The 26,426-nt window shown below is 35.2% G+C and overlaps 3 protein-coding genes and 2 non-coding genes across 5 annotated transcripts; 4 read left to right on the top strand and 1 right to left on the bottom strand.

The window, feature by feature from the left end:
* Window positions 1-1,666: 1,666 nt before the first annotated feature.
* Window positions 1,667-3,871, bottom strand: LOC118070572 (uncharacterized). The gene is made up of 2 exons (XM_035089263.1): window positions 3,673-3,871; window positions 1,667-3,594 (listed from the first exon to the last, which is right to left on the bottom strand). Exons 1-2 carry the CDS (start codon window positions 3,815-3,817, stop codon window positions 1,667-1,669), a joined length of 2,073 nt encoding a protein of 690 aa, XP_034945154.1. The 5' UTR covers window positions 3,818-3,871.
* Window positions 3,872-4,564: 693 nt separating this feature from the next.
* LOC118070571 (uncharacterized) lies at window positions 4,565-5,879 on the top strand. Its single transcript, XM_035089262.1, has 5 exons — window positions 4,565-4,592; window positions 4,694-4,831; window positions 4,980-5,357; window positions 5,439-5,651; window positions 5,715-5,879. Exons 1-4 carry the CDS (start codon window positions 4,565-4,567, stop codon window positions 5,615-5,617), a joined length of 723 nt encoding a protein of 240 aa, XP_034945153.1. The 3' UTR covers window positions 5,618-5,651; window positions 5,715-5,879.
* A 4,564-nt stretch (window positions 5,880-10,443) lies between these two features.
* Window positions 10,444-12,356, top strand: LOC118070596 (small subunit ribosomal RNA). The gene has a single exon (XR_004690793.1). It is a non-coding gene; the product is annotated as a small subunit ribosomal RNA (ribosomal RNA).
* Window positions 12,357-12,783: 427 nt separating this feature from the next.
* On the top strand, window positions 12,784-19,823 carry LOC118070570 (uncharacterized). Its single transcript, XM_035089261.1, has 4 exons — window positions 12,784-12,941; window positions 13,304-13,528; window positions 13,661-15,321; window positions 15,412-19,823. Exons 1-4 carry the CDS (start codon window positions 12,877-12,879, stop codon window positions 19,821-19,823), a joined length of 6,363 nt encoding a protein of 2,120 aa, XP_034945152.1. The 5' UTR covers window positions 12,784-12,876.
* Window positions 19,824-20,255: 432 nt separating this feature from the next.
* On the top strand, window positions 20,256-20,410 carry LOC118070595 (5.8S ribosomal RNA). Its single transcript, XR_004690792.1, has one exon. It is a non-coding gene; the product is annotated as a 5.8S ribosomal RNA (ribosomal RNA).
* Window positions 20,411-26,426: the final 6,016 nt, after the last annotated feature.

The following is a 26,426-nucleotide window of genomic DNA, read 5'->3' as shown; positions in this document are numbered from 1 at the left end:
TTAGTGCCCTTTGCTATGTTTTTATACAACTCTTTCTTTTATAAATCAACTAATTTGACACCTTTCGAATTGATCTATGGTAGAAAGGTTAGAATTCCAAGTTCTTTCCCCTTAAAAGAAAATTTGGAAACTTAAAGTAATTATATTAATGAATTCACTGCAAAAATAGACGATATGAGAACCCTTGCAGCATCAACCTTGTATAAATCAAAAAAAAGATCAAAAAAATACTATGATAGTGTTATGTCCGACTTAATATTCGTCCATCCCGTATCCCTTATTTCTTTTTTTTATTTCCCCCTTTCCTCTTTCCTTCTACCTTTTGCATAGGATTTAGACCGCTGACCAGCATTTTTCTTTTCCGTCGACGATGGTCAGCTTTTTTCCAAGCCTTTTGACTTGTGGCAGGGCCCGGGGCCCCAAACTGCAGACGGTGCACATTTTTCCCGTTTTGTTCTGTGGACTGGGAGTTTCCCAGCTTAATCAGTTTGAGAAACTTTCCAGTTCACCAGAAATCACGCATACATAAAATGACGACTCAATTCTTACAAAGCAATACTTTGTTGGATCGTTGTTTATGTCGGCTGCTGACATTCAAACCGGTGCAGGGTTACTTCCGGCGACTCTGTTTACACGCGGCCACTTCGTAGACCAAACAGCTCTTATCATGGCTTTTCGTCGAAGACCATAGACCCGTCAAGACGGCCCGCGTATCTAGCATCGCGTTGAACTAAATAAAATTTATTCTATCTTCAGTCGTTATAATAATCTCTTCCGAGACGCAGTAACGCGTATATCTTCTCCTATAGTAATTATTGCTAACCACATTAAATAAAAAGTTTCCGTCTATCGACGTTACAAATTTACGGGCAAAACAAAAAGTAAATAGAAATCTTATTATTATTAGTGTTGTAAGAAAAAAAAAAGGGACTAAAACAGAACAATAAAGAAATCCTTGTTTACTAAGAGGTGTTGTGTGAGTCATTTGTGATCCAGGAGAATCCCTACTCCCTTGGAAAGCATCTTCCATCGAAACTCACCACTCAACGTTCCTGTACCTGGTGCGTAATTGTCCTCCGGGCAAACAGTACGGAGTAAGGTAAGTTCATCTTACATTGTCAACCTCCTATTCTGAACGGAGACCCATCATTGTCAAGAGGGGAGAAGAGTGCAGGCTCTTCTAACGTTCCCTTAAAAAATTTTCCTTAAGAAAAAAAAAGGGGAAAGAAGTTTGTTTTTTTCTTTCCCTTAGAAAAACTACCTGTCCATGTCCGACGCCTCCAACCCAGGTTAGCTCTGCCAATTTTTAACAATTGGATCAGACTTGGATCAAGCTTGGTGTGACAAGCATTGAGATTCAAGATTTGACCATGGCTTGGCTTATTAAAACGTTCAATATGGAACCAATGCATAAATCAATGAAGAAAATAAAAAAAAAAACAATATTGACTCAATATTGGTTGAAATTTATTGAGTATTTTTCCAGAAAAATCAATGAAATTATTCAAAAACATGTATTAATACACAATAAATGTTACATTAAAAGAAGTTTAGAGCTTGAAGTGACATAACTTCACAAACTTTTTGTAATTGTTTTTATCATATATAAAGAAATATTACAAAAACTGATTGAAAGATAAAAAATTAGAAAATAAATCTTCTTTTATCAATGAAGAAATGGAGATACATAATATCGATTTATAATTTTTATCATGAAACATTTCGATTGAATTTCAGTAGCTGAAAAGTGCAAACGTTCATTATTGAATGCATAAAATTTGACTATATTTAATTCTTGAGATAAACATGGTCTTTCAAATACATTGAACTTCTCAGTACTTTCATAACCAGTCAAAAAAACATTATGTAATGCTACATGAGAATTATTATCTCTTGAAAAAATACCTTGAACAGAAAAAACTCTTCTATCTTTTAACAAAACAATGTTATTTGGTTCATTATCACTGATCTCCATTTCACATATTACAATAGATTTCATTTGGATGATTGAACCACCGAAAATTTCTAGCTGATGTTTAACTATGTACTTTCCGCCTGACCAACGCTTTCTTATTTTTATATTACTGGAAGCTTCTGTTGCTTTTATTTTATTGACTATTTGCTGGAGTGGTCTAGCATAAGAATAAACTAAATCCTTAAACTTTCCAATATAACTTTCGCCCCAAAAAGCTGAAAAATCACTTAACGGAGCTTGAATATTCGTCACATCATCAGATATGTGAATAAGATTATGAAAATTCATAACTTGCGAGTCTATCCCATAATAAGTTGGCAATAATTGTACGAATTTTCTTAAATATCTATTAGCTATATCAGCATATGCAGTAGCTAACTCTCTGCTATTGAGAATTCGAGATGCAGCATGTAATAATAAAAAATGGAGGTATCTATCTGTTGGTAACACATACTGTAAAATAAACGGTCCGCAGTACAGTAATACGAATCGATATTGAGTAGCTTTCCAGTGTCCAACTGTATCCAAACTAAATTCTTTACGTTGGAATTCTAATGGGATGTAAGGTGTCATAGTTTCTATAAGCTGTCGAAATATTTGACGGCTCCTAAGGGATAATTTGGAACGACTTTTGCGACCCATCCATTTTTCTAGTAAATTTTTCATGGCACCCAAATAAAGCATATGCATCGAATCTAAAACGACATCCTTTATAGGGTCAAAATTAGGAATTTTAATCAAAATTGTAGGCTCTGTTGTTAAATGATGTTCACTATCATCCATCGCAATAAATGATTCATTTGTTCGTTTTTCACAATCAATATAAGGATAAACCCTTCTCCGATTAACTGTAACTCCTTCAATAACGCATCTTTCACATCCAAAAAAAGCTGTTGGTCCTTTTATATTCTTCAAGAAAGCACGTGCTTGCCCATCAGCTATCGGACATCTAATTTTAACTTTATACTTTTTGCCATTCAATATTACTCCATTCAAAAGTATTTCCTTTGCTTCAATGACAAAATCTTGAAGGAAATCGTTTACATATTTAGGTTTAGAATCTCCATAGAATGCAGCGACAACAAACGGTTTACACTCATAATTATTTGAAACAACTTTCAGTAATATAGGCCAAAGCTGATTTTTTGTAGTTCTATATATCTTCATTCCATCTATATGTATCATAATTTCAATAATATTTTCCGTATAAATTTCTGGAAATATTATTTTTTCAAGATTATTTTTAATCCCAAAGTAGCAGTAATTACCAATACTCTCTTTCCTAGTAATCATTGTGGTTACATTGACTGAATGTTGAAAGCTGAGAAATTTTTGAGCTGTATTTGGAAAATTAATAAAACCTTCACTTCGAAGAATATGTAATAATTCTGTTAATGTAGTTAAGGCCATTTTGTCCATATTGTTCAAAGACCAATTTAATATTTTAGTGTAAATGTCCGCAGCAATATTATTATTTGCATTTTCTAATATCTCAATGTCACTTTCTCTATTACTGTCCAAGTCAGCATGATATACGATGAATGTTTCGGATGATAGGCCACTCATGGATGGATTTATCGAAGAATTGTCAAAAGTATCTGCATTTTTATTCTCTTGAACTGAAAAAGTTTTTATTCACTATTAATATAAATATAGAATTTTTAAAATTGTTTATAAAGTTTATTTTATTTTATCACCTTCAGAAGAAGTCACTACGGCTTGATTTGTAAGCAAGTCATTCATTTCTTCACTTTCATCATTAAAATTTGTGTCATTAGTGTTCATGATAACCTCTAAACGTTTGAAGTAACGATATTTCTTTACTTTATAATAAGAATTCATTCTTCAATAATGTATATTGAAAATAACGTTTAATTTTTATCAAGATTACGTTAATTTTTTATTTATCACTACTCAACTTTATAATATGTACAATATTTTGTTTAAATATATATTTAGAATTTAGTGTATTCGTACGTAGCACAAATGGAATATGAACCGCACACTATCGTTGCGCAGTCAGTCAGCTGAGACGAGAACCGGTAGAAAGGGAGCACAAGGCTTTAGTTCCTACAACGCCGTTGTAAAGAAATTTACTAATGCTCAAAAGTGTGATTTGTGAATTTATTGCTCTGGATTGATTAACTTGGTGCTGTGATAAGAATTTCTTATTCTTTGTAACTCTATATTATAATCCATTGGTGAGTTCACTAGTTCAATACATTTAAAGAAGAGAAAGTTTTAAGGTTATGTATCTATATGTCACTTGCACGGTTAATTAATAATTATTTTGAAGTAATGTGAAGTTACAGTGACTAATTATTCGTATTATACATTTCACTTAAAGGTTATGTTATATGTTTCTTATTTTAGTTTAAACGATGAAACAACTATGGAGTCTATAGACACTTCTCGATATTTTGTTGTTAAATTTGCTGAAAAGAGAAGAGGGCAGTCATTAATTGATTTGATACCTCGTTCATGGCTCATTAATCGTGAGAAACCTTATATGTGTTATTATCCACCAAAACAAGAATATCGGTATCTTGAAAACTGGGTTAAGAATAGAAAAAAACCAAACAATGAAAAATGGATATTGAGATTCTAAGTGGTGCCGGTAAAGTTATATTTTTTATTTGAAAACGTAATGACAATTTGTTATTAACTTACTATTTGATCGAAGGTGATTACGACGACTAAATCGGGCTTATACTCAAGAAAACCTTGAAACTGAAGATGCTACGTTAAAAAAACAAGATGTACCAAAATTAAATGAGAAGGAAGCTCTGGTTTTACTCAATGAAGAGCTCAACTTGAGTAACAAGGATGTACAAGAGTCATATTCCCTTACCAAAGGTAAAAAGTCCTGTCATAGTACATTTATAATCAGAAGATATTTTATTATTGCATCTAAATTTTGTTTTATCAACACAATTTTACTATTGACATTTCTGTACGTTTAAATTCAAGTTAAAATTAATGTATTAAACATTTCAATATACAGAAAATACTCGAGAGACAAATTTTGATAAACAATTGACAAGTATAAAAGCTGCTTCATTGAAAAAAATCCCAAAAAAGAGAATTTCACGACATTCGTCTTTTTCAAATTCAGAAGAAAGAGAAATAAGCCAAAATGAGTGCTCATATAGTGACCAATCTATTGATTCAACTATAGTGCCTCCGCTTAATAAAAAACGAAAAATGAACTTAAAGGTGTCATCGGATTCAGAATCAATTGAAGAAAATTCACAGAGAACTGGTCCAAAATCATTTGATAGTGTACATTCTGGACATAACGCAAAACGTAAATGGACTTCTAAACGTAAAACAACATTCTCTCCAACATCAAACCACTCAGATCTTCAACAACAAAGGCTAAGTAATGACTGTCATGCTTGGTTTTTCATTTCTAATGATCCTTCCATAATTTAATACAATTTCACATTTCTCAATATTTTAGAACCAAATATTCCAAGAACAGAAGACAAGATTCAAGAGGATCTTTTAAATTCACCTGGACAATCACCATTTAACCATACGAATTCAAATCATCTTGATAAATATCACAAATATAAACCCTTAAAAATGTCGAATACCATTATTGCTGATAGGAAGCTATTTAATCAATTCGACAAATGAATAGAATTGCGGCAAAACATGAATGATAAGCAAAGTAAGTTAGCATTAACATTAACGAACAGTTTGATGAAAACATTATTTTTTTCTTCATTCGCAGATATTCTTGCTGATTACGTTGACGTTCATATGGATATGTGCCAATTATTAATGAAAATATTTAAGAGCAGTATTTAATATGACTTCACAAATAAATTCAAAAATCTCAATAGAAGAAATCGAAGATTTTTTAGAATTTAATAATACCTTAAATGATCCAGATCAAACTCCCAAAAGAAATATTTGTCTATGAATAATAAGAAATAATAATATTTAATTTAATATAAAAAATCTTCAATGAACATTAAATTTTCAGAAAAGCTTTTTTGAAACCATAACAAGTGGTTCAAATTCTTATGACAAAGATATCAAGAAAATTTTAAAAGAACTAATGAAAAAAAAAGTGCAACAGAAATATAGTGGAGCTGGGCGTGTAACGAAAAGGAATATACCGAAATTGAATTATAGTAAAACAAATGTTTATCAAATAATGACCGGTTAGTATAAACTTTGTGTACTTTTCATTATATCGTTTCAATTTACACTTTTAAATAATATTTATAACTATTTAATTACTTATGTTTTAGATTTCATAGAAACAAAATACTCTGAATCGAAAAGAGAATTAAAAATTCTTTCAGTAACTAGTAAATTTTTGGCCGAAAGTGGAGATAGGGAAGGAGGTCGGGCACGAAGATCGCAAGATCGAATCCCTTAAGTGATTTATTTTTTATGTACTTTCCTTATCACTATAATTCGATGGACTTGTGTAAGCCTTTGAGTAAAAGAATCTTTTTTTTTCTTAAAAAAATATATTTCAAATCACTGTGATTTTAGTTTTGAAAGTAAATTAAATTGAAAATTAATTCAATGAGTTTCATACACATAAAGCTGGTAATTTTTTTTATATATATACCCTATCCGCACAAAACAGGCATCTTGGAATGCCTGTAAAAACTGGCGCCAAGTCCACATTCAAGTAAAATTAGTATAAATGGAAAAAAGGTAAGATCAAAAAAACATTTGAAATCAAGTAAAACGCCAAGTTAGCTGCGTCTTTTTTCATAATTTTTTCGAACTAGCAATGTACTATTGACTCATAAAATTTCAGTTAATTTTGAAGTACAAAAAAAAAATCTTCAAAACCAAAAAACTATGGAACTTGGCCCAATTTTTAAAATTCTTCCAACAGTTCTATATATCATAGTTCGTACATAAGAACATTTGAAACTGAATTGGGCAGACTTTAAAGACAAAATTGGGCCAAGTTCCATAGTTTTTTGGTTTTGAAGATTTTTTTTTTTGTACTTCAAAATTAACTGAAATTTTATAAGTCAATAGTACATTGCTAGTTCGAAAAAATTATGAAAAAGGACGCAGCTAACTTGGCGTTTTACTTGATTTTAAATGTTTTTTTGATCTTACCTTTTTTCCATTTATACTAATTTTACTTGAATGTGGACTTGGCGCCAGTTTTTTACAGGCATTCCAAGATGCCTGTTTTGTGCGGATTTCATTTCTTTTTGAAGTGAAAACTTCTTTAGGCGCGTTGGAGCAATTCTTAGTAGGGGACAAACTTGTAAGTTCACATCACCAAATCATCCGCGTTACTGACATAGTAACGTTGATATAATATCTATAGCTATAAAGTTGAAGCGTTCCTCTTGTATAACAGTAGAAGTATATATATACATATATATATATATACATGCAAGTGGACGTTTGGTAACATTTTGTGCGACCAAAGTGGAAGTTTGGTGACGAATTGGAATTTTGGTGACTGTCACCAAACTTCCCTACAACGATTATGGAAGTTTGGTGACAGTCATCAAACTTCCAAAATAATTTTGAAATCTACAAAAAAAAGAAAAGTAACAGAAAAATACGATAAATGTCGGATATGCGGTTAAAAAACATACAATATAATAAGTTCTGTTCTTCAAGCATCTAAAAGGAGCAGAATAACTGAGGAAATATCAAAATTTGTTACAAAAAATAGATTTATCACAATTAGTTATTTAATTTTTTACCTAATAATGGATATTGAAGATTAAAACGAATAGTATTGATATGGAATTTTGGTGACTGTCACATTTACATTCTGTGTTCACTGGGTAACTCCTCCAGTTACAGGAGCACTCTTACTGATGATGAAAGGAAATGATCGTAAAACTCAATTTCTGTTCTTTTACAACAAATGATATGTTACGAACAAAAGAAGTATGTTTATATTCATTTTACACAGTGGATAACATTGTTTCAGTAAAAGAAAAAATTTCCCGCTGAAAGATCTCGAATTGAATAAATCCTGTTTTCAATTGTTTATAACAAATTTAATTGTTATAAACAATTCACATTAACAAAAAGTAGCATATAACTTTCCGAACAACCCCCTCTACATATCTGTTAAATTTGGTCGCAATCGAATTAACCGTTTTAGAGATTACCACGTACAGACAGATAGACACCAGAAATTTATATAGTAGTATATTTAATTTTTATTTTTATTTATTTCGAAAATTTAAAAATTTATAACAATTTTAGGTAGTTCCTATGCTACATATGTGTATTTTCTGCTTTTTTATTACTCTGCCAAGCCAATTTTTTATTTTTCTGAAATAGAAAAAAGTTCAATGAAATAATGTCTTATAAAAATAGTGAAAAATATGATATTTCAATAAGACCTTATTTAAAGCCAATCACAAAATTTATAACAATTTTAGGTAGTTCCTATGCTACAAAGGTGTATTTTCTGCTCTTTTATTACTTTGCCAAGCCAGTTTTTTATTTTTCTGGAATAGAAAAAAGTTCAATGAAATAATGTCTTATGAAAATAGTGAAAAATATGATATTGCAATAAGACATTATTTGAAGCCAACCACAAAATTTATAACAATTTTGGATATTTATTATAATTGTTTTTTCTTTCAATCATCTAGAACATCATTTTATCCATGATTCCAAATGAAATCTATTAAAATCGATATGCAACACGCGGGAAACACTGCTTACTTTTTTTAATCATATTCTTTTGTTGTTATTATTCGACAAACACTTATTTTTTATTGATCATTTAATACTTTTCTTTACCAATAATTCCTAAAAAAGTTTATTTAAATCGATATACAACACGCGGGAAACATTTTTCATTATTCAGAACATAGATGTCTCTTGATTAGGCAAGAGAGAAGGAAATATTACGAGGTTAACGTGAAAGAGAGTGATAACAATACATAACGCAAGAAAGAGGGCACTGTAGGGAGCCCAATGTGAAAGAAAGTGACAAAAGACACATTCAGTAAGAGAGAACACATGATAGAGCGCTCGATTAAGTAGAGTGAAACAGCGAGCAAAAAAATCTTGAATAGCAGAAATATCGCTGTTAGGGGCGTGGCTTATTTATAACTCCGTTAATAATTAATAAAAAATTCTCGTTTAACGTTTAATTGGAAGCTCATGATATAAGATAACTACCTATTAAATATGAAATCATAATATGTAGCAATTATAAAGATATTTGCATATAAAGATGCGTTGATGACGTCACACAAAATTTTTCGTGTATAGAGTAGTCGGTAGCCTCGGTGCTCATGGGGGAAAGAGCGCGCTAGTGAGAAAGAGAGAGAGAGGGAAAAGGTGAATGTGCACTTGGCGCCGAGTATCTACCGCTACTCTAGATTAATCTTTATGTTTAAATACTTGGCTGCAATGATTTCATGCATTTTTGTAGTTGTTCGCATAAAGAAGTTTTATAGAAATCGCACTTGATGAACGATGATTATCGTCTTCGTTATTCATACTTGGCGCGTATTTTTGTGAAGTCCGTTAGGGCTGTTTTTGGTGTGATTCAAATTTTACCAATCGACCCAATTACAATAACTTCTTAATGGGAAGTTAATAAAAACCGAAGAAAATAATTCATTTCAAATATTGTTGATTTTTAGATTTAGATACTTAGACGAAGTCATAGGAATTCGCTAGTTCGAGTAAATAAATGTTTTTTTTTGTTCTGCATTACCATTCATAATTTGTTTAACAAAATTGCCATAAAGATAAGCATACATATTATGAATATAACGTAGTAGTAAGGTTTTCTTCCAACTCTATTGCTGCGTAGTTGATACAGTGACGCTTTCTCGAGTGCGGAGTGGAGGGGAGTAGTCGGTCGTCGTGCTGCGATTAGCTCTCTTACGCTGCACGTTACTAACATGAAAATAGTCGAGTCGAAACAGTTGAAAAGCAAAAGCATCTGAAAACTACAAACAGATGAGAATCTCAAACAGTTGAATGTCTGAGCAATTGAAAGTCGTATGAATATAATAGTTGAGCATAACAATATATACTAACGCAACATAGCCACGAGTCGATGTCGTAGACTGAATGACTCTTATGTGGTGAATCGTCGGAAGGCGTTTATAATTGTTCTATGTATACTTTTAGTTGCATATAACTAAAAACAACAGAAATGTTATACTCACTTCAGTCCTAGTACGAATAGTAAAAATTTTTTTACTACGTATACGAAATATAACCAAGTCGCTAACAGTAATAGCTAGCGAGAGTAAATTTTTAATAAATTTAGAAAAAGAGAGTGTTTGAACTTTTCAGTTCTACATTCATATCAATGAATGTTTAAATTTCTTAAGTATAAAAGTGTTGATGGAAACACCAGTTTTCACCTACAACACAAAATATGTGTTACATAGTAAGGCTTCAATATAATATATTTGTTTTACTATATAACGCATATTTTCGAGAACGGATGTGTGTGTATAAACACATTATAAAGTTCCCTGGTTGATCCTGCCAGTAGTGATATGCTTGTCTCAAAGATTAAGCCATGCATGTTTAAGTACATACCGAATTACGGTGAAACCGCGAATGGCTCATTAAATCAGTTATGGTTCCTTAGATTGTACCCACATTTACTTGGATAACTGTGGTAATTCTAGAGCTAATACAAGCAAACTAGAGTTCCAACCAGAGATGGAAGGAACGCTTTTATTAGATCAAAACCAATCGGTGGTCTCGACCATCGTTTACTTTGGTGACTCTGAATAACTTTTAGCTGATCGTATGGTCTCGTACCGACGACAAATCTTTCAAATGTCTGCCTTATCAACTGTCGATGGTAGGTTCTGCGCCTACCATGGTTGTAACGGGTAACGGGGAATCAGGGTTCGATTCCGGAGAGGGAGCCTGAGAAACGGCTACCACATCCAAGGAAGGCAGCAGGCGCGCAAATTACCCACTCCCGGCACGGGGAGGTAGTGACGAAAAATAACGATACGGGACTCATCCGAGGCCTCGTAATCGGAATGAGTACACTTTAAATCCTTTAACGAGGAACAATTGGAGGGCAAGTCTGGTGCCAGCAGCCGCGGTAATTCCAGCTCCAATAGCGTATATTAAAGTTGTTGCGGTTAAAAAGCTCGTAGTTGAATCTGTGTGCCACACTGTCGGTTCACCGCTCGCGGTGTAAACTGGCATGCTTGTGGGACGTCCTACCGGTGGATTTAGCTTTAGTGTAAAAACTAAAGCGGTCCAATAATCCTGTCGCGGTGCTCTTAATTGAGTGTCGAGATGGGCCGGTACGTTTACTTTGAACAAATTAGAGTGCTCAAAGCAGGCTTATTATCGCCTGAATACTGTGTGCATGGAAATAATAGAATAGGATCTCGGTTCTATTTTGTTGGTTTTCGGAATTCCGAGATAATGATTAATAGGGACAGATGGGGGCATTCGTATTGCGACGTTAGAGGTGAAATTCTTGGATCGTCGCAAGACGAACAGAAGCGAAAGCATTTGCCAAAAATGTTTTCATTAATCAAGAACGAAAGTTAGAGGTTCGAAGGCGATCAGATACCGCCCTAGTTCTAACCATAAACGATGCCAGCTAGCGATCCGCCGAAGTTCCTCCGATGACTCGGCGGGCAGCTTCCGGGAAACCAAAGCTTTTGGGTTCCGGGGGAAGTATGGTTGCAAAGCTGAAACTTAAAGGAATTGACGGAAGGGCACCACCAGGAGTGGAGCCTGCGGCTTAATTTGACTCAACACGGGAAACCTCACCAGGCCCGGACACCGGAAGGATTGACAGATTGATAGCTCTTTCTTGATTCGGTGGGTGGTGGTGCATGGCCGTTCTTAGTTGGTGGAGCGATTTGTCTGGTTAATTCCGATAACGAACGAGACTCTAGCCTGCTAAATAGACGTATTTCTGGTATCTTGAAGGTCTACAGTTTTCGGATTGTAGATTTTTACTACCGACGTACTAAAACTCTTCTTAGAGGGACAGGCGGCTTCTAGTCGCACGAGATTGAGCAATAACAGGTCTGTGATGCCCTTAGATGTTCTGGGCCGCACGCGCGCTACACTGAAGGAATCAACGTGTCTTCCCTGGCCGAAAGGCCCGGGTAACCCGCTGAACCTCCTTCGTGCTAGGGATTGGGGCTTGCAATTATTCCCCATGAACGAGGAATTCCCAGTAAGCGCGAGTCATAAGCTCGCGTTGATTACGTCCCTGCCCTTTGTACACACCGCCCGTCGCTACTACCGATTGAATGATTTAGTGAGGTCTTCGGACTGATACACGGCAATGTTTCGGCATTGCCGATGTTGTTGGAAAGATGACCAAACTTGATCATTTAGAGGAAGTAAAAGTCGTAACAAGGTTTCCGTAGGTGAACCTGCGGAAGGATCATTAACGTATTAACAAATTTCATATAATTTGTATTACAATAATAATAATAATAATAAATGTGTTAACACACAAACAATTTTATACTCAATATATATATGCAAACAAAATGATATTTTCATGGTAACCTGTTAAAAGTAATTCTTTTTTAAAATGAAAAAGAATTTACTGTAGTTTTTAAATGAATATTCGCCATGATTTTTGAAGTGAAAACTTCTTTAGCGGCGTTGAGCACTTTTTCTGTAATGGGTATAAAATCTTAAACTCGCGTCAGGACACGTGACCTGATCGAAAAAGCGTAAGACGGATGGAGAGTAGACAGCTATCCCCTCTCTACGGCGCGGCGAAAATGTATGCCTGGGCCTACTGTTTCGTTTAGGCAGCGCAGGGCGCTTGCGCGAATGTTCGTGTATGTTACAGCGTGCCACGCGCATCCATGGATGGTGACAGCTGATGGCTCGACCGTCTGTGTAGTGATCACATTGTTGTGTATTTGTAAAATTCGTGAATGTAAAGTGCTTAAAATATGGAAATTGAACAAAGTGCATCTATTAATGATAAAAGTGATGAAGAAATAGCGAAAGAAAATGAGTGAGTACTTTATAAATATACTAGATGAAAATTTAATAAGTTTTAATTTTTAATTAATATAATTTTTTATTATTCAGGTTAGGTTAGGTTTAATTAATTTTCATTTATTCATTAATATAATTTTATAATTAAGGTTAGGTTTCGATCGAGTCTATCGTACTGCTTAACGAAATTATTAATATAGATACATATGAACTTACATAGTATAAATGTAATATTTGTAATATGTTTATACTTTATAGCATTAACCTATATTTTCATAACATCACAATAAGCACATGTGCGGTGTAGGTTTACCAAACAAATAATTTCGAATGAAAATAAATGAAATAAGATGATAATAAATAATCTCCGTTTTTCAGAGAAAGAAAAGAAAAAAAAAAAGAACGGAATCGAGAATACCAAAAGGCATGGCGTCAGCGTAAAAAAGATTTGAAAAAAAAAGATTCGAAGGAGGAAAAAGAAGAAAAAAAAAGAAAAAGACATTGTGAGAATCAAAGAGCATATTATCAACGTACAAAAGGTTTAAAGGAAAATGACGAAAATGTAGAAGAATTGTTCCAAAAGCAATTAGATGATTTGCAAATGTAATTTGATTTCATATTTTAAATATTGTAATATATATATATATAAATATATATATACATATATTTTATTGTTTTATTATGTATTTTTATTGTTATTATTTTATTTTATGATTTCTTTGTTTTTTTTCGCAGGAAAAAAAAGAAATTGGAAAGTAATGAAGACCAAGAGAATGTTCTGCAATGCAGGGCTTTTCGAAATTTAGAAAATGTACAGCTCGAACAAAATCAATTCCTCACCCAACAACTTCGTATATATGAAGAGAGTCACGAATGTATTACCCCCAAAGTCATTTTACATAGAACTACAGATATTCCAGGTGATGGTAATTGTCTTTTCCATTCACTCATACATGTTCTGCAACTTAAAATTTCGACTTGTGATTTGAGAAGACAGTTACGTGATTCACCTTATTTAAACTCCTGCCACAATCCACAAGAAGCATATAATATACTTTCAAGTAACAATGAATATGGAGATTTGGATTGTTTATATTTGTTTGCAAAAACTTACAATCAAAATATTTGTGTGCATTACCACTATTTCAACGTAATTTCAAAAAATAAAGATACTCGATTCTGTCATTTTAAAGCAAATGATACACATAATTGGATTCATCTTGATCTTCGTGAGCTACACTTTACGCCTTACTTCTCTGATGATGAAAAGAAGAAAGAAGATGAAAGAAAACAAAAGCAGAAGAACAAAGAATATTCTAAGCGGTATCGAGATAAAAAAAGAACATCAAATATACAAACAGCCCCGTCCGCCGGAGATGTGTTGGATGTACAACCAGTCATTCATACTTCACAAATTGCAGACCCGTCCACCGGAGGTGTGCCATATGTTCCACCAGTTATTTGTAGTTCCCAAATTGCAGATTTATTGTCGAGAGATGTACCTTCAAGTCCATCAATACATTCTAACTACAATTCTATCGAAGTGCGTCAAAGGCATTTTCCTTCTCAAGATGTTGAATCATCTCCACCTAATATACATCTTCAAACATACTCTGCTTTTCAACAGAATTCTTCTGCTCATCAACAGTTTGAAAATGATTTTGTTAAAAATGAATTTGGTCATGCTTGCGACATTTGTGACAGACTGTGGTTTAGAAAAGATTTGAAATATTTGCAAAACAACGATGCAACTCCAAAAATTGAATTTATAAGAACATTGCTCTCGAACATTGCTATACTGACAATAAAAATATGTTCGACTTGCTTTAAAGCCATTCAAAAGCAATGTATCCCACAACTATCAGTTTACAATGGATTCAAATATCCACCACTTCCAGACTGTCTTAAAGACTTTCCTTTGGACTTGGTAACTGAAAGACTTATATCGCCAAGGATTCCATTCATGCAAATTCGAAGGCTTCGGCATGTTCACGGTCAATATGGAATATACGGGCAGGTGATAAATGTTCCAATTGAAATAAACACAATGGTGCATCAGTTACCAAGACAAGTGGATGATGATCATGCTATAACAGTTCACATTAAAAGGAAAAAAATTCACAAATCTAGCTACGTGTATGGTATAGTGACCAAGAGAAAAATAAAAGTGTGGTTACGATATTTAAAGGATACTCCTCTTTACAAGTCTTACGGCGTTTTAGTTGACGATGATTTTTTAAATGATAGAAGTTATGACGTTGAAGATGAAATCATCTTTGATGAAGATGGCGACAATGACCTTTTAGAACAAATACCCATCGAGGAAAGTTTAATAGCACAGCAGCAAACATTGATGTGGAACGACGATATGTACTTGAGAATCGCTCCAGGCGAAGGTAGTTTTTTATTTTTATTTTTATGTTTCTTTAATTTATTGAACAAGAAGATACATAATATATATGATTTACTTTTGCTTTCTTTTTTAGGTAATGCTCCAAAGAGTTTGCTGTTTGATGAACATGCTGAAGAATTATCTTTTCCACAAATATATCTGGGGCATTTCAGAGAATTTAGGAATGCGGTCACACCCTTCATGATGGCTACGAGTGAATTAAGAAGATCTGATAGACGCGGAGTAACCCCTCAACACTTATTGTACATGGCTATGAAAATAATGAGAATTAAAATTAAGGACTCTCTTCACATTGCATTTAAGCATGTCGGCCAAGGTATTGCAATAACTAAAGAGCAAATAGAATCTGATGATTATATTCACGGCTGCATTGAAACTAATTTGGCATTCCTTCGTTCTATTCCGAATTCAGCATACTATTGGGCAGAAAGAAAAAGAGATCTTTTTGCTATGATTCGTCAATACGGTAAGCCAACTGTTTTCTTTACCATAAGTGCTAATGAAATTGGATGGCCTAAATTATTACAATTGTTGCATAATTTGAAAAATAATGCGGAAATATCGGTTGAAGAGGCTGCAGATTTGCATTTTATTGAGAAAAGCACTCTTATTAATGAAGATGCCGTAACATGTGCTATATACTTCAATAAGTTAGTCGAAGTTCTTTTAAAAATATTACAATCAAAAAGGCACAGTCCTTTCAAAAAATACAGGATTTTGCATTACTTTAAAAGAATTGAATTCCAACATCGAGGTAGTCCACATGCGCATATTTTAGCTTGGTTAGATAATGCCCCAGAAGACGCCCTTAACAGAGATTATAATGAAGCTATCGATCTTATCGATTTTCTGATATCAGTATCTGCTGCCGAGGCTTCTGGTGATATCCGATTACAAACTCATAAGCATACTTTTACTTGCTATAAAGGTATAGCATCGAGACGACAACAAAAATGTAGATTTGACGCTCCGTTTATGCCAGTTAAGAAAACCATGATTTTGACGCCTATGCCAGATACAGAAAATGGTTTCCAACGGTACAAGGCTAAATATAATTTAATCCAAAAAAACTTGGAAAAATACGAATACAATGGTTTTCAATCGTTCTACGATGAAAATAATATTGCTTCAGATGACGAATATGTCAACATTATTCGAGCAGGAATTAATAGACCACGAGTTTTTCCAAAACGTAAACCATGTGAAAAGTGGAATAATCCATTTAATCCCTTCATATTCAACGTTGTTAGATCCAACACTGATTTCCAATTTATAACTGAAGAATATTCTTGTGCAGCTTACGTGGTCGAATATGTTAACAAAACTAATAGAGGTGTTAGCAATTTACAAAGAAAAATAATTGAAATAATGGATGAACATCCTGAGTTTAATTTATTTGACATTACTAAAAATATTAGCATTAATCTTTTGAACCACACTGAGATGACGAGTCAAGAGGCTGCATGGTACTTATTGAGAGAACCAATGTCAAAAAGTTCAACTGTTATTGTCTATATACCAACCATTTGGCCAGTCGAAAGGCATAGAATAAAGAAGACAATGAAAGAATTAAGTGAACTAGAAGATGATTCAACCGACATATGGAAGGAAAATTATTTCGACAAGTATGAAAAGAGACCTGAAGATTTAGCAGGTATTTCTCTTGCTCAGTTTGTTGCTAAATATTATAAAAATAACAAGGGTGACTATGTACTCAGGGAAGAACCAAAAGTTATACGATATCGCAATTATGATATGGGTACAGACTACAATGAGTATCGGAGAGAAATGGTTACTTTGCACCTTCCATTCCGTCATGAAGAATCGGAAATTCTTGCAGAATCGCGATATCTTCAGTTATACGAAGAAAATGAGGCACTTATTCTAGATCGAAGAAAAGAGCTCGAATCAAATCTTGACATCGAAAAAACATTGGAAATCTGCAGGGAGTTATGTCGTGAAAATGTTTCCGATGATGATGAGGAGATAAACGACGTAGTTGGTAGAATTCCTAATGAAAACCCATTTGCTGAATTATATCAAAATCCAAACGCAGATTTAAATGATGATTTACGCCTTGCGTTGTTTGATAAGCTTGGATCAATTGCTAAAAAGAAAGATAATATCTTACCTTATCCAGAATTTTATGGGCTTATGCGCAAAGCAAACGAGGAACAGCGAGAAATTTTGTTTCACACTATGCATCATTTAATATCAAACAACGAGCCAATGCAACAACCATTGTTGATATATTTGACTGGGCCAGCTGGTAGTGGTAAAACGTTTGTAATAAAAGCACTCATGGAAATTTATAATAGATTTTCTGACACGGATGGAATTTTCAACGCATACATTGCTTGTGCTTCAACTGGAAAAGCTGCTACAGCCATAGGTGGAACAACGGTGCATAATGCTTTAAGTATATCACTCTCAAGGCTATTGCCACTCAACATCGAAAAAGCTCATCAATACAGAGCGCTATTTGAGTTCATTAAGGTTATTATCATTGACGAAGTAAGCATGGTTTCAGCAGAATTATTAGAACAAATTAATGAACGTTTGAAGCAAATCACTGGCTTGTTCACAAAAGCTTTTGGTGGATTGGACGTGATCCTTATCGGAGATTTGCGCCAATTACCTCCTGTAAAAGCTACACCGATCTTTAAGCAAATTAAAAAAAAAATTACTGGTGAATCAATTTGGCGAAAATTTCATCAATTCGAACTCAAGAAGGTAATGCGCCAAGAAAATAGACTCTTTTCTGCCATTTTAACAAAAATCGGTGATGGGTTCATTCTAACAGAAGAAGAATTAAATATGATAGAATCGAGATTTGTAACTAAAGAACACGCACAATCAGAATGTCCGGAAGGAACGAGACTTATGTTCACGAATAATAAGGTTAATGAATACAACAGTACAATTTTGAACAGTTTTGAAAATAAAATTGTTTCATTGGCATCGGATGTTTTCGTTGGTTGTCATAATGCAGAACAAGAAAATTTTGTAAGGCAAAAGTTACATAAAATGAAACCTGACGAGACTGGTGGATTACCTTATGAACTAGTTCTAGTTCCTAACCGACCCTATATGATAACCATAAACATAGATGTCGCTGATGGTTTATCTAATGGCACTGTAGGAAAATTACTACTCATAGAATCTGATAAAAATGATGAAATCACAAGACTTTGGTTCAAATTCTCAAAATCCATTGGTCAAAAACGTGCAACAAAATTTAGAAGCGACATTGCACGCTTGAAAATCGACAAAGACGCTGTTCCAATTTCTTTACAATCATCGTCAATACCACTCAACAGAAATAAAACTATAGTGGCAAAAAGAAAACATTTTCCACTGATTTCGGCTTTGGCGATGACAATTCATAAATCCCAAGGAGGTACGTTTGATGCTATCGTTTATGAATACAATCGTTCTCATTCAAGAGAATTGGTGTACGTTGCGCTATCAAGAGTAACTAGTATAGAAGGTTTGTTCTTAGTCACTGAAGACGACACAAGGGCGAGCTGGAAATTTCATCATGGCAGAGTAGGAAACGCACAGGTGGAAGATTCAAACGCAACAAAAAATCAAAAGAGATCAACAACTCATCGAGAAGATTTATCAATTGAATTGAAACGTTTACGTGAAAATCCTTTGCAAACCATCACCAAAACACTTGTAGATTTTATTTCTAAGAATAATAGATTGTCTATTTTTTCATTCAATTGTCAGAGTTTACGTGCGCATGTAGATGATCTAGCAATTGACGCTCTTGTTAAAAAGATGAATGTGTTAATTTTATCAGAAACTCATATGGGTAACAATGAAATAATTGACATTCCGAATTATAACTTTGTTGCGAGTTTCAGAAGAAATAATCGTCCCGCGGGAGGAGTAGCTATTTATCAAAATATGAACACAGTTCATTATTGCACAAATTATATGGATGTACATGTGAAATACAACAGCATGTTTAATGCCACTGTTTCTGATATCGGTGATATTTGTATAAGTCGTTGCCACTCTGGTGATAATCAGTTCATAATTATGGTTGCCGTTTACATCTCTCCAGATAAGTCATTGCGTGCTATACGAGACTTCTTGTATGAAAATTTATTCATTTATTCTCATGATGCATCTGCATTGCTTAAAAAAAAAATTGGAAAAAGCTTTGATGAATTGCCAATGATTTTGAGTGGAGATTTCAACATAAACTTCGCAGACGATAAAAATCAACTATTAATTGAATTTTTAAATAATGAATTTGGTTTAACTATGTCAAATGATCGCAATCTTAGCACAACGAAATACAAAACTACTATTGATGCGGTCTTTATTAGACATTTAAATAGGTTCGAATCAAAACTGTTCGTTTCTTACTTCAGCTACCATAAACCTATCGTATCAGTTTTAGAGATTGGCGATGATAGTTCTGGTAATGATGATGGTGAAAAAGTCGTTGAAATTATGGATGAAAGTTGATTTTTCGGAAAGATAAACTTTTTCATGTAAAATAATTGTAATAGTTTTAAAGTGTTAAATTTTTAATGTAATATAAATTGTCATGTTTGTGTACGATAGCGCAATAAATGAATATTGTATTCTACCACATAAATGATAGTACTTTTATACTGATAAAGCAATTGGTGCAAAATTATTCCGTAACCATTCCAAAATATCAAACATGCTCAACGTTAATAATCAAGTTTTCACTTCTGCCGGCACTCCCGGAGTGCAACCCGTCATTTTTTATTATATTGAGTTTTTTCTTTTTACAATGCCACAACTATTACTTGGTTATGGCAAAAATGCATATCTGTCACATTAGTGACTTATATGTATATCATTTTGTAAATGTAACATATACAGATTATATTGACATTTTAACAATGTAAAATAAAAATAAAAAATGATTATTCTAAACGGTGGATCACTTGGCTCGTAAATCGATGAAGAACGCAGCTAATTGCGCGTCAACTTGTGAACTGCAGGACACATGAACATCGACATTTCGAACGCACATTGCGGTCTACGGATCCAATTCCCAGACCACGCTTGGCTGAGGGTCGTATCTACATATAAAACTGCATATTTTTTAAGTATGCGAATTTATTATATTGAATGTTCATCATTTCATTAAATGATGTCATTTCAAATTATATAAATGATGATTAAATAACACATAATAAGTTAGTCATCGTGTCCATGAATGATTTTTACATCGTAAAAGGACAGATTGATTTGTAACTTTTTTTTGTGTTTCTATCATATTTCTAATGGCGACCTCAGATTAAGCGAGACTACCCGCTGAATTTAAGCATATTATTAAGCGGAGGAAGAGAAACTAACTAGGATTTCCTTAATAGCGGCGAGCGAACAGGAAAAAGCCCAGCACTAAATTCCGTAGTCAATGCTACTGGAAGATGTAGTGTTTAGGAGGAATCAACTAACCCGTAGCATTACTTTATGTCCAAGTCCATCTTGAATGGGGCCACTTACCCATAGAGGGTGCCAGGCCTGTAGTGACTGAAGTGTGTTTCAGGTGATTCTCTCCTTAGAGTCGGGTTGCTTGAGAGTGCAGCTCTAAGTGGGTGGTAAACTCCATCTAAGGCTAAATATTGTTACGAGACCGATAGCGAACAAGTACCGTGAGGGAAAGTTGAAAAGAACTTTGAAGAGAGAGTTCAAGAGTACGTGAAACCGTTTAGAAGTAAACCTGAGAAACCCAAAAGATCGAATGGGGAGATTCATCGTCAAAATATTTGGTATCAATGCTAGTTATGATATAATAAATAGTCTTCGGATTAGTATATTGTACATTCTAGTATTATTTTTACCTTATATGTCGGCGTGCACTTCTCCTCTAGTAGAACGTCGTGACCCGTTAAATGTTGATTTATGGCCCAATTGATTGTCTCTTTCTGCATGCAGTTGGAGATCATTGGTGTTCCTAATCAACTGTTTGACGGTATTCGTATGGTATTAAGTCGCTATTTGTTAGCGTTAGATTCATTACAAGTGCGGTTAATTTTTGACAGTACGGATATAACGCCGTCGTTAAAATTAACCAACTGTTAGTTGATGATATTCTTTAACTGATTTTAATACCGGTCAGCGGCGCTACTGCTTTGGGTACTTTCAGGACCCGTCTTGAAACACGGACCAAGGAGTCTAACATGTACGCAAGTCATTGGGATTTTAAAAACAAACCTAAAGGCATAATGAAAGTAAAGATTGTTTTAGGACAATTAAGGGAAGATAGGTTATATTTCGATATAATCTCGCATTCCCGGGGTATCTTATTCTCATTGAGAAAAGGTGCACCTAGAGCGTACACGTTGGGACCCGAAAGATGGTGAACTATGCCTGGTCAGGATGAAGTCAGGGGAAACCCTGATGGAAGTCCGTAGCGATTCTGACGTGCAAATCGATCGTCGGAACTGGGTATAGGGGCGAAAGACTAATCGAACCATCTAGTAGCTGGTTCCCTCCGAAGTTTCCCTCAGGATAGTTGGCATTTATACTATAAGTCTCATCTGGTAAAGCGAATGATTAGAGGCCTTGGGATCGAAACGATCTCAACCTATTCTCAAACTTTAAATGAGTGAGATCTTTGGCTTGCTTAAATTATGAAGCCATGAGATTTTCGGATAAAAGTGCCAAGTGGGCCATTTTTGGTAAGCAGAACTGGCGCTGTGGGATGAACCAAACGCTGAGTTAAGGCGCCTAAATTGACGCTTATGGGACACCATGAAAGGCATTGGTTGCTTAAGACAGCAGGACGGTGGCCATGGAAGTCGGAATCCGGTAAGGAGTGTGTAACAACTCACCTGCCGAAGCAACTAGCCCTGAAAATGGATGGCGCTGAAGCGTCATGCCTATACTCTGCCGTCAGTGGTATGTTAAATGTATTTTTAAAATACATTATGAAACTCTGACGAGTAGGAGGCTCGCGGTGGTGTGCGCAGAAGGGTCTGGGTATAAACCTGCCTGGAGCCGCCATCGGTGCAGATCTTGGTGGTAGTAGCAAATACTCCAGTGAGATCCTGGAGGACTGACGTGGAGAAGGGTTTCGTGTGAACAGCAGTTGCACACGAGTCAGTCGATCCTAAGCCCTAAGGTAACTCTGATGTTAATGTGGTGTTATAAAAGTTAAATTATATAACACACCCATTGGGCGAAAGGGAATCCGGTTCCTATTCCGGAACCCGGCAGCGGAACCGTTTAAATTCGGACATTCGCGAGGATGTGACTTTTTGGAACTGGTGATACATTTTTTACTTGCTTATCTATAGTTTTGTTGGTGAACTGTTTTGTATTATGACTTTACATTGGTAACATTATTACCATTAATTACGCCGTATAAATAGTAACATCAACTGGTTATTCGAGCCTTCAGATTTGAACAGTGGCGCCAATAGACATTTTACTCTAACTAATCTTTCAAGTAGTAATATATCAACAGTAAATTTATTTTTTGACAATATTTTTATCTGATAAAGCGTACATTACTTCTTTGTAGACATTTTTATTGTATTTATGACCTTCCATGTTTAAGGACAGGCTTTTAAATAGTATCTAAACGGCCTACTTACTTCAACTGATTTTTTTTGCAATTAGCAATGACTTATTCATGTAACTAAAGAAATTGAATTGCATTTTTTTCTGTTTATTTTGTTGTTTGTGTAAAAAGAAAGAAGGAGAAGACAGAAAATTCCTACATTCTCCTTGAATAATAATTTTTATATTAATACCAACTTAATTTTGTCCATCACTGCTTCAGCCCTATACTTCCCTAAATCTGTACGTATACTTTTTTGTTGGTTTCTATTCCAACTTATGACAGCATGTCAACGGCTGGGAAAAGAAAGAAGAAATTGGCTACAGTAGAAGATGTGGAGGGTGCTGTTGTTACTGATGATGTTCTGAAAGAGCTGAGGAACCTTTGGGATTCTTATGTCTACAGCATTAAATCTTTTATTCCCTCTCTGCGTAGCGAAGCGAAGGATAAGGACACAATACGTGAACGAGAAGGTGCGAAAAGTGCAATAGGTGGAATGGAAGCATGTTTCGAGAAGGTGCAATGTTTTTATATAAACCTACGAAAGGAGCATCAATCGAGAGCTACTGAAGTGAATGAGGTTATGACAAAGATAACATCAATGACGAACGACAGAGACAACGAACTCGGTCATATAAAATCGGAACTTGATTCTTTGAAGTCTATGGTTGCATCAATGGCTCCTAATCGTAATGAAATGGCTGAAGATATTCAGAATATTGTCCGCGCGCATATTTCAGAATTGAAGGATGAGTTCAAGAATGCTATGCAGGTGGAGTTTCAATCCCTACAATTAAGACCGCATGAAACTCAACTAAATGGTCAAACAATTGATGTGACGGTAGAGTCCTTTGCTGATGCTGCTCGTAAACCAAAATCTTCTAGGGATCAAGTGAGGCTGGCGAATGGTGTTAGCTTGCCTGTGCTCAAGAAAGTAGAATTTGCTATTGTTCCTAAAACAGGTCAGGAATCTAAGTTTGAGTCGAGTGAACAGGTTGAAAAGGCTATTAGAAGTGCTGTTGAGCCAGCTGAGTTTGGTATGCAAGTGGCCAGGGTAATTAAATCGAGAAGTACAGCAGTACGAATTTCAGCAGATAAAGTAGACTTAGAGCAGTTGAAGTCGTGTGCTGCCCTCCAGCAGCTAGGCCTAGAAGTCAAGATTCCTCAGAAGCTCCTTCCTCGCCTAATGATCTTGGGAGTTCCAGATAGTATTGAGAAACAGGATATTCCTTCAAAATTGGTCTCGGGTAACAACCTCAAGGGTCTTGCTGATGAAATTAAGGTTGTGCACTCTTTCAAATCTAAAAAGAAGCAACATCAATGTAACGTTGTAATTGAAGTCTCTCCATCAATTCGCCGTGAACTACTATCTCTTAGTAAAATTTTTGTTGGTTGGAATTCATGTCATGTAGAGGATCACATTCTTTTAAAGCAATGTTATAAGTGCTTAAAACTTGGTCATCTTTCTAAAAATTGTCCCAGCAACTCAGAGTGTTGTTCAAAATGTACTGGGTCTCATGATTCACGCTCTTGTGAGATATCAGCTAAAGACTATAAGTGTGTAAATTGTGCATCTTCGGCTAATAAAGCTGATTGTAACCACTGTGCGCCTGATATTAAAACTTGTCCATTCCTTTTAAACCGCATAAAGCGGAAAGTCGCAAACATTTTGTATTAGAGTTTTCTTTTAGAACCTATCTTAAGTTGCCATCTATATTTTTTCAACGATGAGTCATACAAATCAGCATCTGAGCAGCAGTGTGGATGACAGACCACCTTCTGCCTTAAATAGAATCTGTCGTGACCACAGGCATACCACGAATACTAACATCAATACATACTTACAATTATACAGAATGGGTGAGACCACTGTCCAACCCTGTGAGTATGCCTATACTAATGAACAACGTCAGTTTTCAACATCATCTACGTCTTCGACTGTGGTAACCAGTACGTCACAATCTAGCGTTTCAAGAGCAAGATGGTCAGAAGAGGATATAAGGAGACTTGCCGCTGCGGAGCTTGCTGCATCACCCCAGGCTACACGTGCTATAAACGAGTATCTTCACGCTAATGTTCAGTTAACGAGTATAAGGTGCCTGGCGGCCATTAAACATCTCAGGCTGCGTGAAAGATATAAATCAGTCCTTCAAGAAATGAGGGCGAACCAACCCCAGACTAGGGAAGCAATGGCCCATACAGAGAACGTTGAGGAGCAGAGTGTAAGTCAACTAGACAGTCACCCAACTAGCCGATCTTCTGAGGCTAATGCTTCTAGAACTGTAAGTGAGATCTTTGATGATATTGAAAGCAATGATGCAATTAGGTGCCCTGACTGTCCACGTTTATTTCAATCAGTAAGGAGTTTGGCTCAGCACAAGAGACATGCACACACCTCTAGTCCTCACTTGGTCATCTCAAACCCAATGGAACTTCTGCATAAATGTCGTTATTGTACGCGATCTTTTTCATCGCCCCAAGGCCTTGGATTACATAAGAAGAGAGCTCATCCCTCTCAGGCAAATGAAGAAATTGAGGTAACCGACAATACACCATGGCATGATGAGGATATACGTCGACTTGCTAGAGCTGAGCTCAGAGCTCCAGCATCAAAAAAGAAGAATCTAGCCAGATATTTACATGGTCTGAAGTTAGTTTCAAGGAATCAAGCTAGTATATCTTATATCAGGAGCACAAAAAGATATAAAGAAGTAAGGGAATGCCTTTCACGCGAACTCGCTATTAATAGACTGGTATCTTCAGAACTTGAGTGTCTACATATAGAGGACTCATCTGTTTCACCAACCTCAACAATAATCAGCCATTCGTTGCCTTCAGATTTTATGGAATATTTCGACCGGTTACTTTCTGTCTTGCAGGCCCCTGATTGCAGGTTGACGGGTGTTGAACACATAATCGAAGCTATAAATGTCTTGAAATCTGGACTTAACCCTGAATCTTGCATTCTGAAGTGGTATGATAAGTGCTATCCAAGTACGACTCCCTCTCAACCCCCTGTGAAACCTAGTTGGCGTCAACCTACGTCCGTCTCCAGGAGTCATCTACGTCGTAGAGAGTATGCCAGAGTACAGTCTCTTTGGAAGCGTAATAGAGCTAAAGCTGCCAAGCTGGTTATTGATGGTGATTGTGATGATAGGCTAACAGCTCCCTCTTTGGCGACTCAGGAAGCCTTTTGGAGGCCAATTTTTGAAAGACCCAGTGCTCCTTTTTCCCCTGTGGACGAAGATGTGAGTACCTTGCCTAGGTTCGACGATATTTGTGGACCAATTTCAGCCCAGGAGGTTCAGAAAATAAAGCCTCAATTAAGGTCAGCCCCTGGACCTGATGGATTGAAGCCTGTGGACTGGGTTACACGTCTTGAACCGGTTCTAGTTGCTGCAGTAATGAATATAGTAATCTGTTGGGGTCATGTTCCTGCCCTGTGGAGAGACTCTCGAACAATTTTGATTCCGAAGAAATCTGGTTCTCAGGATCCGGCACTATATCGCCCAATATCAATCTCG

This window comes from Chelonus insularis, unplaced genomic scaffold, assembly GCF_013357705.1.
Source record: "Chelonus insularis isolate UGA/USDA-ARS -01 unplaced genomic scaffold, ASM1335770v1 contig_64_pilon, whole genome shotgun sequence".
Taxonomy (NCBI): Eukaryota; Metazoa; Arthropoda; class Insecta; order Hymenoptera; family Braconidae; genus Chelonus; species Chelonus insularis.
This window is presented reverse-complemented; position numbering and strand designations above follow the sequence as displayed.